This window comes from Cynocephalus volans, chromosome 1 (assembly GCF_027409185.1).
Source record: "Cynocephalus volans isolate mCynVol1 chromosome 1, mCynVol1.pri, whole genome shotgun sequence".
In the NCBI taxonomy this organism is placed as follows: domain Eukaryota; kingdom Metazoa; phylum Chordata; class Mammalia; order Dermoptera; family Cynocephalidae; genus Cynocephalus; species Cynocephalus volans.
The window spans coordinates 55,885,443-55,902,548 of NC_084460.1; the positions used below are offsets into that span (position 1 = coordinate 55,885,443).

A 17,106-nucleotide genomic window follows, 5' to 3' on the forward strand; every position below is an offset into this window, starting at 1 on the left:
GGAGGGGTCTTTCTGCCCAGTGCGGGTGACCTGAGCTCCTTCGGCACTGAACCTCGGAACTCCCAGGCCGCCTCTGTGCCCCCTTCCCAGGGCCCCACTCAGTTTGCTGTGGGAGAGGTGCAGCTCCCCTTTCAGAGATCCTCACCCAAATTTCTCCCTGGAGACCCCAACCCTGTCCCTCACTCTCTTTGTGGGCTCTGGGACCCCCCGCCCTTTCCTGTACCTGTTCTTTACCTCTCATCCTCATTCCTTCACCTACCCAATCAGGGCCCCCGTGTGGCTTCGGCAGCCCCAGACCCCATTCCCGGTGCCCAGCTGTGCCTCCACACCCGTGAGCTCTCAGTGCCAGGTAGCACCGGTGACCGCCAGGTTCAGTTCCTTTGAATGCCCTGTGCCCTGTGTGGTAGAGTGCTGCGGTAACAGTGCCCAAGAACTGCCCAGCTCCCATGCCTGAAGGTTTCATTCCCACGTGGATGCTGGGTTTGGCCTGTGGCTGGCTCTGGCCACTGGGCCATCAACAAACATGGCACAGCAGAGGTTTGATAAGCACTTTCATTGGGGCTGCCCTCTAGGAGCCTGAGACCACCAGGATGACCACATGGAGCAGGAAGCCCAGGTGTTCTGTGGTGACGCCAGAAGAGACCAGCAGAAGACCCACCCAGCCAGCCCAAATCGTGAAAACTAAGAAATCATGGAGTGTTGGGATGTTTGTTGCACAGCAGTGGGTCTGGTCAGCTCAGGCTGTGGTTGAGAAAATCACCCTCACTTTGCTGGACACAGGACTCATGACCCCCCAGCTGCCCTGTGGCTTCCTCTTTTTGACACCCACACCCTCTTCCCGGAACTTGTCTCCATTCCTGGACGTCCCCTGCTCTGTCATGTCTTCGCACGTGCTGTGCCCGGGCTGCCTTTTCCCCCACGTTCACCTGTATGCTCCTGGCCTGCCTTCTAGCCCCAGCTCGATGTCATCCCCAGGAGCCTCCTGGGGCCCCTGCTGCCAAGGTCACAGTCCATATGCTGCTGCCTTGCAGCACTGAGCAGATGCATGCCCATGCCAGTCTCTGCTTGGCTCTGGCCACCCAAACCTCCACTGTGAGCAGAATCGAGTCTCGTCACCTGAAGTCACCAGGCCTAGAATCGGTGAGTCAGATAAGCATGGTCAGAGGAGGTTCTCACTACCATGCACTGTCGTGCCCCTTGATGCCAAGCCGCAGCTCCTTTAGGTGGTATTGCCAGCTTCCCGGCTCTCTGCCCCCAGCATCCTCACCTCAAGAGGCCCCTCCTGGGCCACACCTGGCACTCAGGTTTCAGCCTACCAGAGACTTCCATCACTGCTTTCTGAGTGACACAGGTTCACTCACCCCTGAACCTGTAGAAAAACAGCCTCCCCAAGAGGGTGAAGTGTGAGGGACGTGCCTTCTGATGCAGAAAACTACAAAACTGCAAGTCAGGAAGCTTGGAAGCACTGTGTCCACAGAAGACAGCAAGGAATACCTTGGGACGGAGATTGTAGTGGATTGAATTATGTCCTCCCAAAACCCACTGAAGCCTGAATTGTGACCCCAAGTTTTATGTATTAGAAACTTGGCCCCCAATGTGACTGTTAAGAGGGTGGGAAATCCTATTGTGGTAATTCAAAGGTGGAGCCTTGAAGAGGTGATTAGATTGTAGGATCATGCAATAGTGAATGGATTAAAAATGGTGTCAGAGGCGTGGGTCTGAGGGCTTTAAAAGGAGAGGAGAGTCTCTCTCTCTGCTCTGCCATTTTCGCAATGTGATACCCTGCTGTCACTGAAGTCATCACCAAAGAAAGCCTTCACCAGATGTGTTCCCTGGACTTTGGACTTCCTAGCCTCTGAAACTGTAAGCAATAAGTTTTGTTTTCTTATAAATTACCCAGTTCCAGGTATTTTGTTATAAGCAACAGAAACAGACTAATACAGAGATCATCACTTCTCCAGCCAGGGTAAATGGTTTATTTTTCAGCTTTCTATTCTGGGCACATACCAGGTAGAGGGAGGAGCCCGAGGGGCCCCTGGACCATCAGCAGCCCAGGCAACCCCAGACTCATTTCAGGCCTCTTTAAAATCGCTTTTTGAATGATAATATGAATACAGGCTTATCTTAGAAGTTTTCATAAGCACAAATGCATAAGAAAATAAAAGTGTGTGACCATAGCCTCCGACCCAGAGAGTACCTCAGCTACCTTTAGTGCATTTATTTCCCTTCTGTCACTCGTTTTGTTTCTGGGTTTTGTGTTTGTCAAAACCACGCCTGCACATGAAGAATCAAAACGTGCTATGGGGCTTGTGGTCAGTGGCGGGGCAATTCTTCCAGCCCACGCCCAGTTCCCACCTCCCCAGAGCACCCTCTGTCCCTTCTCACCACTAAACATCAGGGCTGCTTCTGGACAGTTCAGGTCTGTTTACCTCCCACGATGACTGTGGAGAATGAGGATTTTGCTATTTTGCGCCCCCTCCCCCATCCCACACCTGCATCCCATCCCCCAAATGGCTTCCTGGTGTCTGGGATAAGACCTGCCTCTGGGGCTGACATTGTGAGGATGTAAACTGTGCAGGGCCATGTGACCACCTTTCCTCCCCAGCTGCTTGTTCTCCCTGGAGTCGGTCCTTGTCCCTCTTTCTTTTCAATCATTTGTTGCTAGCTGATCTCTTTCAGCCACAAAGCCTCCTCGTCTCAGGTTTCTTTCAGGTTCATTCTTGTGGGGCCACTCTCCTTGGGCCTCCCTTCCCTGTTATCCCAGATGCCTCTGGCTTCTCTCCCGTCGGGTCTCAGGTGTTCCCCTTGTGGGCTTTTTTCCCTCGTTTTGGTGGAGCATATCCTTTCACAGCTTGCAGAGAACAAGTGTATAGAGCATGCAACTTTAAAATGAATTCCTGTATTCCCTTCACCTGGATTCCCCAAACGTCCACATGGTGCCTTGTTTGCTCTCCTCTCCCACCCTGTGTATACATATTATTTTTGCCTGAACCGTTAGAGAATGAGCTGTAGACATGATGCCCCTTTACTCCCAAATACTCAAGCATGACTTTCCTAGCAACAAGGACCTTTTAACCACAGACCACAATCCAAACCAGGGAGGTCGTGCTGAAATAGCACTGCTGTCTGATGTGCAGGCCTCATTCAGACTTCCCTGGTTGTTCCAATGATGTTTTTTATGGGACGTTAGTGTCCTTTATAGGACATTACTGAAAGAAAATCCTGGATCATGTCTGTTAGTCTCCCTTAATAGGAAACCGTTTTCTTTCATGACGTTGGCATTTTTTAAGAATACCAGCCAGTTATAAGGTGCCCCTCGATTTGGGTACAAGGTACATTTTCCTAAAGTGTGGGTCAGAATGTGCATTCATTCTACCTTCCCATTTGGTTGGTGTTTTAGCTGACTAGAATTCCTAGCAGAAGTCTCCCTCAGGATCAGACTGTCGCTCCTCCAGAAGTCTCCTCAGTTAGGCCATCAGTCTGCCAGAAGTCTCCCTCAGGGTTAGGTCATCTCTCATCTAGAAGTCTCCCTCGGGGTTAGGTTATCTCTCCTCTAGAAGTCTCTCCTGGGGTTAGGTCATCTCTGGAAGTCTCTCCTGGGGTTAGGTCATCTCTGGAAGTCTCTCCTGGGGTTAGGTCATCTCTGGAAGTCTCTCTTGGGGTTAGGTCATCTGCCCTCCAGAAGTCTCCTCAGTTAGGTCGTTAATCTCCTGGAAGTCTCCTTCAGGGTTAGGTTCTTTCTCCTCAGTAGGTATCCCTCAGTAATGGGTCATCCCTCCTGCCAACTGTCAGTCCTGAGTGGAGAAGGTTAGTGCTATTGAGATTCACTACCCTTTACGTGAAATCTGGTTTTTCTCTCCTGTCATTTTTAAGATCTTTCTTCGTCCCAGTATTTTTTGCCAAGTTGGTCCCCTGAGGTACTTTCAATGTGGAAGCATGCTCTTCAGCTCTGAGAAAACGTCTTAAGTCATTTTTTTGGATAATTTCTGCCCTGTGTTTTCTTTCCGGAAACAGACACTTCCTGGAGGAGGAGATTGCTGGCCCACTTGGATTGTTCTAATTTCATTGTCTTTTCTGTTCTGTCTCAGTTTTTTGTGCCACTTTCTAGGGGTTTCCTTAACTTTATATTCCAACCCTTCCCTCTGCTGGGCTTTTTGTTTTGGCCAACGTATTTTTAATTCCCAAGAGCTTTTTTTTTGCTCCCTCTGTTGTTTTTAAATAGCATCTTAGTCTTTTTCATGGATACAATAACTTCTTTTTGTTTTTCTGAGGCTATAAATGATAGTTTTTTGTTTGTTTGTTTTTTAAGTTTCCTTCTTGCATAATCTTTCTCTTTCAGGCTTTGGCCTTTGTCTCTCATGACAGGCTTCCCTCGCACGCGGCTGCTGCTTCACATTGCCTACAGTGACAGGCTGGGGTGGGGGCACTGTGTGCTTGGCCCGGCCAGCGTGTGCTCTGTGGGCTTCGCTTTGCAGTGCTCTCGGCCTTCAGTGTCTGAGCATCTTCCCTCCTAGGCTGGTCACTTTCCCTGGATCCCCCCCTCCAATCCCCTGATCCTTAATCTCCTGCCAGCAGGGCCTGGTGACCGGGGGAGGATCCCAGAATCCTAATATTCCTGAGCCTGTGGGGCCTCCACAGTGTGGCTCAGCGTCCAGCTGGTTTCCGATCTGGCGCCCCAGGGTCTGCTAGTGGTTATCACTCGTCCGTTTGCTCTCCACTTCTGAAATCCTGTGGCCACTGTCTCATGCCCTGTTCTCTTTGTCCTTCTTTTTTTTTTTTTTTTTTTTTTATGTGACCGGTAAGGGGATTGCAACCCTTGGCTTGGTGTCGCCCGCACCGCGCTCAGCCAGTGAGCGCACCAGCCATCCCTATATAGGATCCGAACCCGCAGCGGGAGCACCGCTGCGCTCCCAGCGCCGCACTCGCCCGAGTGAGCTATGGGGTCAGCCCCTCTTTGTCCTTCTGAGTTTTTGTCTTTTCATCCCGTACTCGCCAGGTACATCTGAGGGCTTGGAGTGTTACGTTTCTCTGTGTAACGGAGATGCAAAACAGTATTACTTAAAACAACATGATGCAATGGGAAGCCCAAAGGGACTGCACCTCAGGAACTCCTCTGTTAGAAGGAAAAAACTGGGTACAGCCCCAATTCAAAGTTAGCTTTTGTTTTTATTGTAAAGACAAGGAAGTTTCACAAGAAAAATCAGTTGATTCAGTCATTTTAAAAAAGGACACAAAGACATGGGCAGTGTGGCAAAAGTTATCTATGGCTAAGTATACCTTAAACAATGGAAACTAGTTAACATCAGTAAAATTAACAGTGTGACATCCCAAAATACAATTTGTGAAAAGCTAAGTTGGTCAAACTGAGATCATTATCTAAAATATAACCTCTCTTGGGCCCACCCCGTGGTGCTCTCGGGAGGGTGCGGCGCTGGGAGCGCAGCAGTGCTCCCACCGCGGGTTTGGATCCTATATAAGGATGGCTGTTGTGCTCACTGGCTGAGCGTGGTGTGGCCGGTCACAAAAAGACAAAAAAATAAATAAATAAAATAAAATATAACCTCTCATATGATTTAAGCAAAAGTTACATTCTTATGGTTAAATCTAAGTATAATTGTCTCTAAAGTTTCCACCATAGAACAGCTTGCCCTTAGCAAACATTTTTTCACATTTTTCCCTACAGCAATTCTTTAAAATCTCTTAACAGGATTGGTATGAAAACCACCTGTTAGCTCTAAAATCATTGAAGTATACAATCCCATACCTAAGCAGTGATTAGAGTTGATTAGATGGGCTGTTGCCATGTTATCTGTGGGCTTTTGCCCCCTGGCTGGAGCCTTTTGCCTCATACATGCATCACCTAAAAAACCTATTCTAAAAATCAAATGAGAATCAACATATATACTTAATTAGAATTGATTAAATGGGCTTTTGCCACGCTACCTGTGGGCTTTTGCCTCTTAATTGAGGGCTTTTGCCCCATACATGCATTACCTAAAAACCCTATTCTAAAAATTAAATGAAAATCAGGATTTCTAATCCTCTGCATTGGAGTTCAGCATGTGTGTCCAGTCGCCACCTTTCACTCAGTGTCCTGTCCTTTTTCTGTGAATGTTTTTAACTTAAGTGAGATAGTACTCTGTATTCTGCTTTTTAAAAACATGATAGTACAATATTTCCGGTGCTTATAAACACTACGAAACATCGTAATGGCTGGTTAACATCCCATCTTACGGTTATACTGTAACTTGCTTAAGTCACCTCATCATTGGCCATCTAGTGTCCCCTGCTTTGTTGGGCTACCGTGAATGATGTGGGAATGAACAGCCTGTGCATGACCCGTGTTAGGTGTGTCATTTGTGTCCTTGGAGAGGATGGCTGCCTGGGAGTCGAAGAGGGGGAAGCCGGAAATCTTTCCCAAGTGGCATCAGAGGGAAGGGAAGAAAGCCTCTTGTAGTAGTTTCCCTTCGCTCAGTTCATCCGGAGGGATGCCCTCACCTGGCCACAGGTGCTTTACGGGCAGTGCTGGCCGGCAGCGCCCCCTGGTGGCACCTGCCTCAGGCCAGCTCCTCTGCCCAGCCAGGAATCGCTGAGCATGGGGCATCTTGTCCACAATTGGGAGGAAAACGGCAAAGAGCAGAGAGGAGGAAGTTGGAACTTCAAAAAAAAAAAAGAAAAATAGTCCAAGAGAAACCAACCCTGAAGTGAAGGAGACTGAGGGGCAGAGAAGGAAGCTGAGTTGAGGGCAGTCACTCAGCTGGGGATGCAGGTCTAGACTCTGTCCGCCAGGTGGCATGGCCAAGCTCTTTAGCCTTAGATTCCCACCCATGGACAGGTTTGGGCTTGGGGCTCAGTAGGAGCTGGAACCCAGGGTAAGGTGGTGGTTACACACCTATGTTGCAGGGTTGAGGGAAAGTCAGGTGGGCAGAGGGGGTGGTGGCAGGCAGGTGGGCCCCTACTCCTCCTCGCTGCCAGTGCTGCACCTGCCCCATGGGCCTGTAGAGGTACAACCCAGTAACCTCCCAGGGCTGGGATGACCCGGCCTGTTTTGGTGGAGATGAGAGGCACAGATTTTTCCTTTTCAGGGAAAGCAGCAGTGTGGTGGACTCAGTCCTTCCCCCTCTCTCCAGACAGACACTTCTCTAGTCACATCCAGGTGGACCATGGTTCACACTGTACCTGCCTGGCCATCCTGGGTGCTGACCGCAACTCTGGGCCTGCTGTCCTGCTGCAGTTCTCATGGCCATCCTCTCTTGGTCCCCTCCCATACCCTCCTTCCTCTGTCTCCCCAGGCCACTAGTGCTGCCCCTCTGGCCATCATGGAAGAGGTGGTTCTCCTGTGCCTCACTTACCCACAAGCCCTCTGTGGCTCACACTGCCCACAGCATCTTAGTGTGAGGTTGGGGGGCCTGCCATCCAGCCCTGGCCTCCTGTCCCTCTTCTGCCCCCACCCATTTGGTATCAGCTACTTGACCCAGCACATCCCAGAGCATGTGTGGGCATCCCCCAAAAGTCCTGGGGCTGCTGGGTTTAGGAAAGGTGTGGAATTCTGGAGGCTCATTAGCACATTAAGAAGGTACTTTGGGAGGAAGCAGTGTAACTGTGAGCCCAGCTTAGGGCTTCCTAGACACTGCTGGGCACATATGTTGCCTGGTCAGGGACAGGCCTGACCATCTGCATTTCTGACAAGTTCCCGGCAGTGTACAGGCTGTGGAGTGCAGACCATGCTGGAAGGAGCAAGAGTCTGGCATTCCCAGCATCATGGACCAGGAACTTGTGTTTTGCATTGTGCCACAGTTCTGGGAGCATGTGGCACCCCCTCAGAGAAACCTGGCCCAGCTCAGGTGTGCCTATGTCTGGCCATCTATCTGCGTCACTTGAGATGGGTCTCAGATCTGGGTTTTAGAACGTGGTCCTATACCTATGCATATAGACACATTATGTGTAAAACAGACAAAAGGCTGATAAAACAGTCCTGGCCCTCCCTGTGTGGCATGCAGGTTGATTCCTTCTGTTCCTCATTCCATTTTAGCACATGGTTGGTGGCACCACGGAGGAGACAGGGCTGCAGTTGTCAGCCTCAGGTCTAGGTCACCCACTATTCCTCAGCCTTGTCTGAATTTCCTGCCCCACAGCGGGGTACGTGCCGTTCCTTCTACCAGCGGTGCTATCCCCAGTCCTCCCAGACGTATTTCCTTCCCTGATCCCGGCCCAGGGTGCTCGAAGTCCCTGTAGGAGGTCCTCCTGGTGCTCTACAGGGACAGGAGCTGCCTCCCCCGGGGAGTGCCTGACATCCCTGTCTGATCCTGTGGGGGCTGCCATCTCTGTCCAATCCTGTATAGTTGTGATTTGAGGGTCTATCACACCCTCCAGCTGGGGGCTCTCAGATCTCATGTGGGTACCCCTCAAGGTCCTGGCATCCTTGCTGTAGACTCTTGGCTGACTTTGCTGGACAGACCCACCATGGTCCAGGGCCCTGGAAGCTAGAGGGTCTTGCAGGCTGTGGGGCCTGGCGACAGGGGCTGAGCCTCTGGGGTGAGGTAACCTGGGAAGCTGCCCTTCAGGTTGTTGGCAATTGCCCCTGGTGCATCAAGGGTGCAGTAAATGCTTGGTTCCTGGTGGCTGAGGTTGTCTGTGACAAAACAATCTTTCACATAAAAAACAGACCTGTAATGCAGTTATTGCTGGTCGGTTAGTTCACTTGGTTAGAATGTGGTGCTAATAACACCTAGGTCAAGAATTCAGATCCCTGTACCAGCCAGCCACAAAAAAAAAAACAAAAAAAAACAGGTTAATAATGACAGTTATTGCTGTAAGTTCTATTAGCCCAACAGCAAGTACATTCCTGTTCATGTCTGTCTCCTCCAGATGCTAGACGAGAACCACCACCTGATCCAATGCATCCTGGACTACCAGAGCAAGGGCAAGACGGCCGAGTGCACCCAGTAAGTCAACTGTGCCCTGGCCCCTGACCCCCAGCACAAGCAGAAGACTGCACTTTTGCCAAATGCTGAGAAAGCTTTCTCGGGGAGGGCGGGGTGGTACAGAGCAGGGTGTGTCCCAGTCCAAGAACTGAGGTTGGATATGGCCCTGAGAGGCACCCAGGGATAGCATCCTTCCCTCCACATCACTCCCACAGAGAAAGGTGGGCAGTGTTGCCTGTTGGGTGGTGGCAGAGGGAAGGGAGCAGCAGAGTATGAGGAGGGAGGACTGTCAGAGGGCCTAGGCTGGCCACTGCGGTCAGCTCCGTGGCCAGTAGCAGACATGCCAGGGGACAGTGATCTTCAGGTGGAACCTGCACTACCCCCTCAGAGCCTGACACAGAGTAGATATCTGCAGGCTGACATTCAGCTTACCTAGAGAAAGGAGGTGTGAGGGCCTCAGACCTTCTAGGTGTGAGGTGTGTGAGGGCCTCAGACCCTCCAGGTGTGAGGTGTGTGAGGGGCCTCAGACCCCCTGGGTGTTACCTGTGTTAGGGGCTCACCCTAACACAACCAGGTGTGTTTCCATGTGGTAGTGTGCTTCTCCATTTTTTTAAAGGGCTTTTTTAGGGTTTCTGTTGCTGTGGAGTGGTTAGGCCACTTCCTGGCTAGCTGAAGAAGGGCTTATGTCCCTTGGCCTTCCCTTCTCTGTCACCTTCAGGCCCTTACCTCCTCGTCCCCTCTCCATTCTCTGAACAGACCCAGTGCCACCTTCCTCTGGGCCACCACCTCAGGGTCTTTCTAGCTTTTTTGTTATAGGATGAGAGCCTGCTGGGCACTTGTGCCCCTTCCCGGACCACAGAGTGCTGCCTCCTGCCTCTGTTGCCAGCTGGCAGCCTGGCCGTGTCTCCAGCCAGATGGTGCTTGGTTGGACATCGAGGCTGTGTTGGTTAAACTTAACTTCTGCTTCAGATCGGCCTGGGGGTGCAGAGGTTTTGTCATCCCCATCTCATCGTCTGCCACTCATCTGCAGGTACCAGCAGATCCTGCACCGGAACCTGGTGTACCTGGCCACCATAGCAGACTCCAATCAGAACATGCAGTCCTTACTCCCTGCTGTGAGTACCCACAAATACAGGGTATTGGCTCCTGTGCTTACCCAGTGAGGAGTCAGACACTGCCTAAAGTCAGAGTTCAAATAGCAAAAGTGACTGATAGAGAAACCAAAAGTACCACTAGTGCCATCAGAAATTGGGGGCGTGGGGGGGGTGATGTAATACTTTCCATAACAAGAAAGCTTCTGAGGTAGATGGGTCAAAATTGTGGCTTTGGCTTCTCTAGCAAAGGGAAGTGGTTCTGGAAGAACCAAAGGGAGGAATGGTGGAAGCATTTGTCCAGGTGGAGAGTGGGGAGCAGTGGGATGGGGATTCCTGTTGGTTTTCTTGGTGGCCCTTCTGAATAACCTGAGCAGTTACAAACCGCACGTGCACTGCTGTGATGAAAAACCAGCTGAAAAGAAAAAATGCTCGGGGTAGCATATCCTTCAAATGTTAGTGTAAATATTTTATTTTGTTTGACTTTTTAAAATGCATTTTCCCCAAATTATTACTGTGAAGGCAAGGTCCTGTGGCTTGGGCCTCCTCTGTGCTGAGCAGGAAAGCACAGCCGTGAGAAGGCCAGCCCGGAGCTGCATGGCTAGCAGCAAGGTTCCAGAACAAATGTGTCACCAGCAATGGCTTACCTTTTAACGTCCCTTAGTTCCCATGGAAAGTGGTGACATTATAAATGCCAGGATGCATTTTGCAAGTAAAAATGTTAAACCAACCCTGATTGGCCTATCAAATCAGGGTTCTTTACCCTGTAGATATCAGGTCTTGCTGGAATCTCATTTTTCTTGTCCAAGTATAGATAGCATCTGTGTGCAAACCTTTGGGGCTGCTGTTTGATCTAGATCTGGGGGGTGAGGTGCTGGCAGGTTGCTTGTAAGCAGTCTCCCTGCTGCATCCTGTGATCAGAGGTGGACTTGGGAAGATGGCAGATGGGAGGGGAGTGGGGCACACACAATAGGGGCACAGGAAACAGCAGAGTGAGCCAGCTTGTGCAGAGGCCCTGGGACACAGAGGGATACAGGCAAGGAGCACAGAGATGCCTGGCCAGCTGAGAAGAATGGGGTGGGCACAACCTGGTGGGTTCCATGTTATCCCAGGAAAAGTGTGCCCAGCTTTTAACATCCAAGTATGTATTGATGAACTTGGTACTCATTTAAGTTCTGAATGTTTCACAGACCACTTGCTGTGTCATCTCCATCTTGGCCTGAAATGTTCAGGCTTGGTAATTGGCAATCACCCTGCTGAGTGTCACTGTAGCTGTCAATTACAGACATTTACCAGGTGGCCATGAAATGCAGTGGCAAATCTTGTGGGTCCCCTAATCCCTGCAGTGGCTTGTGGCAGTGGTTGTCTGTGAGTTAACTGTCCTCGCTGAAACCTTCCTCTTGCCCGCAGCCACCAACCCAGAACATGAACCTGGGCCCTGGAGCGCTGACTCAGAGCAGTTCTAGCCAGGGCCTGCACTCCCAGGGCAGCCTCAGTGATGCCATCAGCACGGGCCTGCCCCCGTCCTCCCTCATGCAGGGCCAGATCGGCAATGGTGAGCAGGTTTTGGGGTGGGGGAGTAGTTCCTGGCTCCAAAGTCACCAAGACAGCTCTTGGGTGACGGGCTGCCACCCCCAGGGCTGGGTGCAGGCAGCCCTTCTCCCGGGGTCCTGGCTGAGGTTGGCTGCTGAAGTGTGCACAGCAGGGTTAATATGCAGAGGGAATAAAACCCTTACTGCAGATCCCCTGCTCTGTCTGATACTCAACTTATGGCCACTTCATGTGGAAAATATGGGATTCCATGTGGGTCTTCTTATAAGAATGAAGCGTTGCTGTAAAGACAGAGAACTATTAATATCAGTTGGAAACTCTTAATAACAACATAACGATGTATATACAGTTAATCTGTACTTAGCGTGTATGTTTATTTCTTTGTTAACCAACTTAATCATTTGCTTCATTCATAGTGTTATTGACCATGGGTTAGCCTCCCTCCCCAGAATCACTTAAAGGAAACTCGGGGTGATTTCACATTCACAGGTGGGGACCTGACCCCCAGCACCTGACACCCCCTCTGCCACCCCTCTCGGCAGGTCCAAACCATGTGGCCATGCAGCAGACAGCACAGAGCACTCTGCCCACCACCTCCATGAGCATGTCAGGCAGTGGCCACGGCTCAGGGCCGGGCTACAGCCACTCGGGACCCACCTCGCAGAGTGTCCCTATGCAGGGGCAAGGCACCATTGGCAACTACGTGTCTCGGACCAACATCAACATGCAGTCCAACCCAGGTACCCCTGTTTCCATGCGACCCCGGGGAGCATGGGCCTGTTACTGAGACCCTTGGAGACTTGTGCAGGTTTTATGTGTGGCCCCCAAGGGCCTGCTGTTCTACCGGGTGCTGGAGCTGGGGAGAGGATGAGTCAGTGCTGGCTGCCCTCCCTGGGAGCGTCCAGAGAGGCAGGGCTGGTGACCCACAGTGACTCCAGTCCTGCTATGAGGGGGCTGGCTGTTGTCACGGAGGCCTGCAGGAGGCTGTGAAGAGAGGGTGGCATATCTCTCAGGATAGCTCTGGGCTCACAGAGGCAGTGGTAAAGTTATTCCCATGCAGGGAGCAGTGTGGACAGACACGCAGGTGTGGAGGGGATGGAGGGCCACAGACACCAGGCCTAGGACTAGGACTTTCTCTAGAGCATCGAGAGTCCCTCGAGCTGGCTGCATGTTGGCGGCCACTGGCCATGTGGGTGGTCGCGGAAATGCTTGGGAAGAGGCAGGTCCCAGCTGTGAGGTCCATGAGTGTTAGCTACCTGCCGGATTTCAGAGGCTTACTATGAAAAACAGGGTGGCATAGTAGCTACTTAATATTTCTTTATAACAGTCACATGTTAGGAATTTACTTTGGCTATATTGACTCAAATAAAATGTAGTATTAAAATTAATTCCACCTGTTTCTTTTTACTTTCCAATGTGGTTACTCAAAACCTTAAAGTGTAGCTCGTGTCCTATCTCTATGGGATGGTGCTGCTCTGGGGCTTCTGTAAGGATAGGCTAGTAGGCAGGAAACAGTGACCACCAGCATGAAAGGGCCACAGAGTCACAGAGATGGTCAGCAAGTGACCATGTGACTCCTAAGACCAGCTTGAGGGACAAGGAGGACCAGGACTTGTGCTCCTGTGGGCGTGGGCTTGGCGCAGGAGCAGCTTGTCTGAGGCAGGGCGGAGAGGTGTTTCCGTGGCTGTGGGGACCCCTGGGTCCTCCTGACCAGCAATTCCTTCTGCTGTTTTCTGAATGTCGGCAAATTTTGAAACAGCTAGCGAAGGGCTGCAGTCTGACCATGCACTAGGGCATCATGTAGGTCATGTCGTAGGAGGTGTGACTTGGAACCGAGTGTGGCATTCTCCTGGGGGAATGGTGGGAAAATAACGAGGGACTAGCCTGAGAGGAGGTTGTTGGGTTGTGGGGCAGGGGAGGGAGAGCAAGGACCGCCTGCCCTGGAAGCTTCCTTGGGGTGATTTGGTCTCTGTCCTGCCACACAGTGTCCATGATGCACCAGCAGGCGGCTACATCCCACTATAACTCGGCACAGGGTGGGAGCCAGCACTACCAGGGCCAGTCATCCATCGCCATGATGGGCCAGGGTGGCCAGGGGAACAGCATGATGGGACAGCGGCCCATGGCACCCTACCGGCCCTCCCAGCAAGGTAACCGCTGCAGGCACCCCAACCCTGGCACTGCGCACAGCTAACTTCAGCCCCTTGTTAAGTGGCAGTCCTTGCACACGTGTCCATGTTGATTGGGGCAGGGCCCATGTTGTAACCAGCGAGGCTGTTGGGGGTCCAGAGCCACTGTGGTGCCCTCTGTTCCCAGAGATGCTGGTGGATGGGCCAAGCTTTGGTCTGCTGTCCACGAGGAGTCAGAATCAGTCTGCAGGCCTGGTGTTGGGGGCGGGGCTGGCTGGTGGTTGTTATAAGTGCTAAGTCAAGAGTATTTGGGGACTAGGGGTCAGAGGAGGAGAATGAGGACTGATAGTTGAGGTTGCCCTGTCCCCTTGGGTGACCCCATGAGGTGTTCTCGTATGGGCGATGCTACTTGGTGGGGACTTTTCTGTCAGGAGAGAAGGTCTCTGCAGTAGCTTTCCTGTGTTGTGTCCCATCACAGGCTCTTCCCAGCAGTACCTGGGCCAGGAGGAGTACTACAGTGAGCAGTACAGCCACAGCCAGGGCGCCTCGGAGCCCATGAGCCAGCAGTACTACCCAGACGGTGAGGGCCCGCAGCTGCTGCCTGGGAATGCTCCCGAGGCTGAGCAGCCAAAGGCACAGGAGATCCTGCTGTGAGCAGGTTGTCCCAGCTCTTCCTTGGTGTTCCCAGTTCAGACCTGCAGCCACTGCAGCAGCTAGCACAGCCTCAGAGACCACCCTCTGCTTGCGCACCTCCAAGGGGGCACATGAGGGCTGGTCTGGTGGCGGTGCCTGGTCTCTGCAGCAAAGCTTCCAGCACATGCCTCCACAGGCTCCTTGTCTCCCTTTTGTTAAAATCAGTAAGAATTTAAGGCTGGGATGTGCAGCCCCAAGCTAGAGACAGATATAAATGTTTTAAAAAGATGGAGCTAGCCTCACCTGGTGGCAAGCCCGTGACTGGTAGCCCTGGCCTCCAGCGGCTTGGTCATCGTTACTGCAGATTGTTTTCATGCTGTCACCTTTCAGTCATCTCCAAGGAGGCCCAGGATTTGTGGAGGTGGCATTTAAAGTATTAAGGGATGGGCCCTTCCGGGAGATGAAGGTGGGGCTCCTTGGAGGACATTAACTGGAGTGTAAGGCAGGGGTGCATGGTCAGGTTGGGAAATCGGTGGTGGGTAGGTGGCAGAGACCAGCCGCAGGTGGTGACACGCAACAAAGGCCTCACGATGGGTCCTAGATACGCCCAGGAGCCCGGCAGCAGCACAAGGCACACAGCAGTGTTGCTGCTGGGTCACCTAGAAGTCATTGACTGTCATCGATCCCTTCGTAAAACTGTCTCTTAACCTCACAAGAACTGTGTGAAGCAGGAATTGATACATTAGAGTATCAATTTTAGATTAGGAAAGCTGAGGCTCGGAGGTCAGGAGCATGGTCAGTCTGTGAGGACATAGGTCCATGCCCAGCTTCACCTTGTCTCTCCATCCTGGCACTCAAGTGTCTCCCCCAGGACTTGGGCAGTCACAGGCCTCCGCTGACTGTGGGCCATCTCTGTTTCTTGCAGGGCATGGCGATTATGCTTACCAGCAGTCATCCTACACAGAGCAGAGCTACGACCGGTCATTCGAAGAGTCCACGCAGCACTACTATGAGGGGGGTAAGGCGCAAGGACCACGTGTTGTACTCCAGAGTGTAAGGGCCACACCTGGCAGAGTTAAGACAGCACAGTCAGGAGTGAGCAGTGCCTGATTTCAGTAATTTCCACCTAAATCACTGTCAGGGAGTAGACACAGACACAGAGCAACAGGTGTAGAGCTTTGTGAAATTGTGTTTCCTCTGGAAGCCGGGGAACACAGGCTTGCTGCGGGACCGCTCTTGCCTTGCCATGTGTTCGTGAAACAAGAGCGGGTTCAGAGGGCCAAGTCAGAGTGGGAGCAAGCTCCAGCCAGTTCTGGCCTGTGAGCTGCTCTCAGCATCCTCAGTCAGGCACCGTCAGTGGTTCCAAACCCAGTCGCATAGTGGGGACCAGGTACTCCAAAAGCCCTCCTGAGTTGGGCAGGTAATGCACATGGGGGCGTGGCTGCATTGGGTGTGGCCCTGGTATCTCTCCAATCACGTGCTGGCTGGGTAGAGGGCATCTTTGGCTGGGGGCTCACAGCCTTGTTGGCATTTTTGGGCAGTGCTGCACTGGGGGCTGCCCATCGATGGAGGCTCTCTTAGCAGAAAGGCCTGGTCTGCAGCACTCGCACATTTCCATGGTGTAAATATGCCCACTCTGGCTGACATGAAGCCACCAGTGGAACATCACAGAATATAGAGTTGGAAGAAACACACACAGTCAGTTCCTGAGCGGGTGTCAGCTGGCCTCAGCCCCCCCCCCCCGCAAGGTTAAAGTGGCCCCCAGGGAAGAGTAGGTGATCGACTCACAAGACTTTATGACTTCAGCTGCCTCAAATTCCAGGCTTCCCGGTCTGGAAGGCAGTGGTGGGAAAAATGTGAATGCTCCTAATAGGTCCACTTGAGAGGAAAAAACACAATAAATATGAAACAGGTGACTCATAAATTAAACTTTCTTAGTGGCTTAAAAAAAAATTTGGGGGGGGACGGCCTGGCCTGTGGTTCATTTGGGAAAGTGCTGATAACACCAAGGCCACAGGTTTGGATCCCTATATAGGGATGGCCGGTTAGCTCACTTGGGAGAGCGTGGTGCTCTTAACCCCAAGTCAAGGGTTAAGTTCCCCTTACTGGTCATCTTTATTTTTTTTATTTTTTAAAATAAAAAGTTTGCCATATTAACCATCTCTAAGTGTGCTGTTCAGTGGCACTAAGTGCATCACATTAATCAGTAGCCATCACCACCATCCATCTCCAAAGCTTTCTCATCCTCCCAAACTGAAACTCTGTCTCCATTAAACAATTCCTGGGCTGGTTGGTTACAGCACCACCTTGTAACACCAAGGTCAAGGGTTTGGTTCCCTGTGCCAGCCATCTCTCCTTCCCCAGCCCCTGGCAACCATCATTGTTTCTGTCTCCAAATTTGATGACTTTAGGGATCTCATATAAGTGGAATCACAGTGAATTAGTCCATTTCTGTTGCTTATAACAAATACTTGGAACTGGGTAATTTATAAAGAAACAATATTTATTGCTTACAGTTTCAGGCTAGGAAGTCCAAAGTCCAGGGAACACATCTGGTGAAGGCCTTCTTTGGTGGTAGCTTTATAGCAGCACGGTGTCACGAGGCAAAAATGGTGGAGCAGAGGGAACTCCTTGTGAGCTTTCCTTTTAAAGCCCTCAGAACCACACCCATGACCACCATTAAACCATCAAATTAATCACCTCTTCAAGACTCCACCTTTCAGTTATACTAGGATTTCCTACCCTCAGTAGTACAATAGGGATTAAGCTTTAGTGAGT

At 51.5% G+C, this 17,106-nt stretch overlaps 1 protein-coding gene across 1 annotated transcript in view; it reads left to right on the plus strand.

The window, feature by feature from the left end:
* SS18L1 (SS18L1 subunit of BAF chromatin remodeling complex) overlaps nt 1–17,106 on the plus strand; it is a 37,453-nt gene that overhangs the window by 6,378 nt on the left and 13,969 nt on the right. The window contains exons 2-8 of the mRNA XM_063105627.1: nt 8,869–8,945; nt 9,955–10,039; nt 11,426–11,570; nt 12,109–12,306; nt 13,552–13,716; nt 14,174–14,275; nt 15,254–15,346. Of these exons, the coding sequence (XP_062961697.1) occupies nt 8,869–8,945; nt 9,955–10,039; nt 11,426–11,570; nt 12,109–12,306; nt 13,552–13,716; nt 14,174–14,275; nt 15,254–15,346 (865 nt within the window). The remainder of the gene's footprint in view (nt 1–8,868; nt 8,946–9,954; nt 10,040–11,425; nt 11,571–12,108; nt 12,307–13,551; nt 13,717–14,173; nt 14,276–15,253; nt 15,347–17,106) is intronic.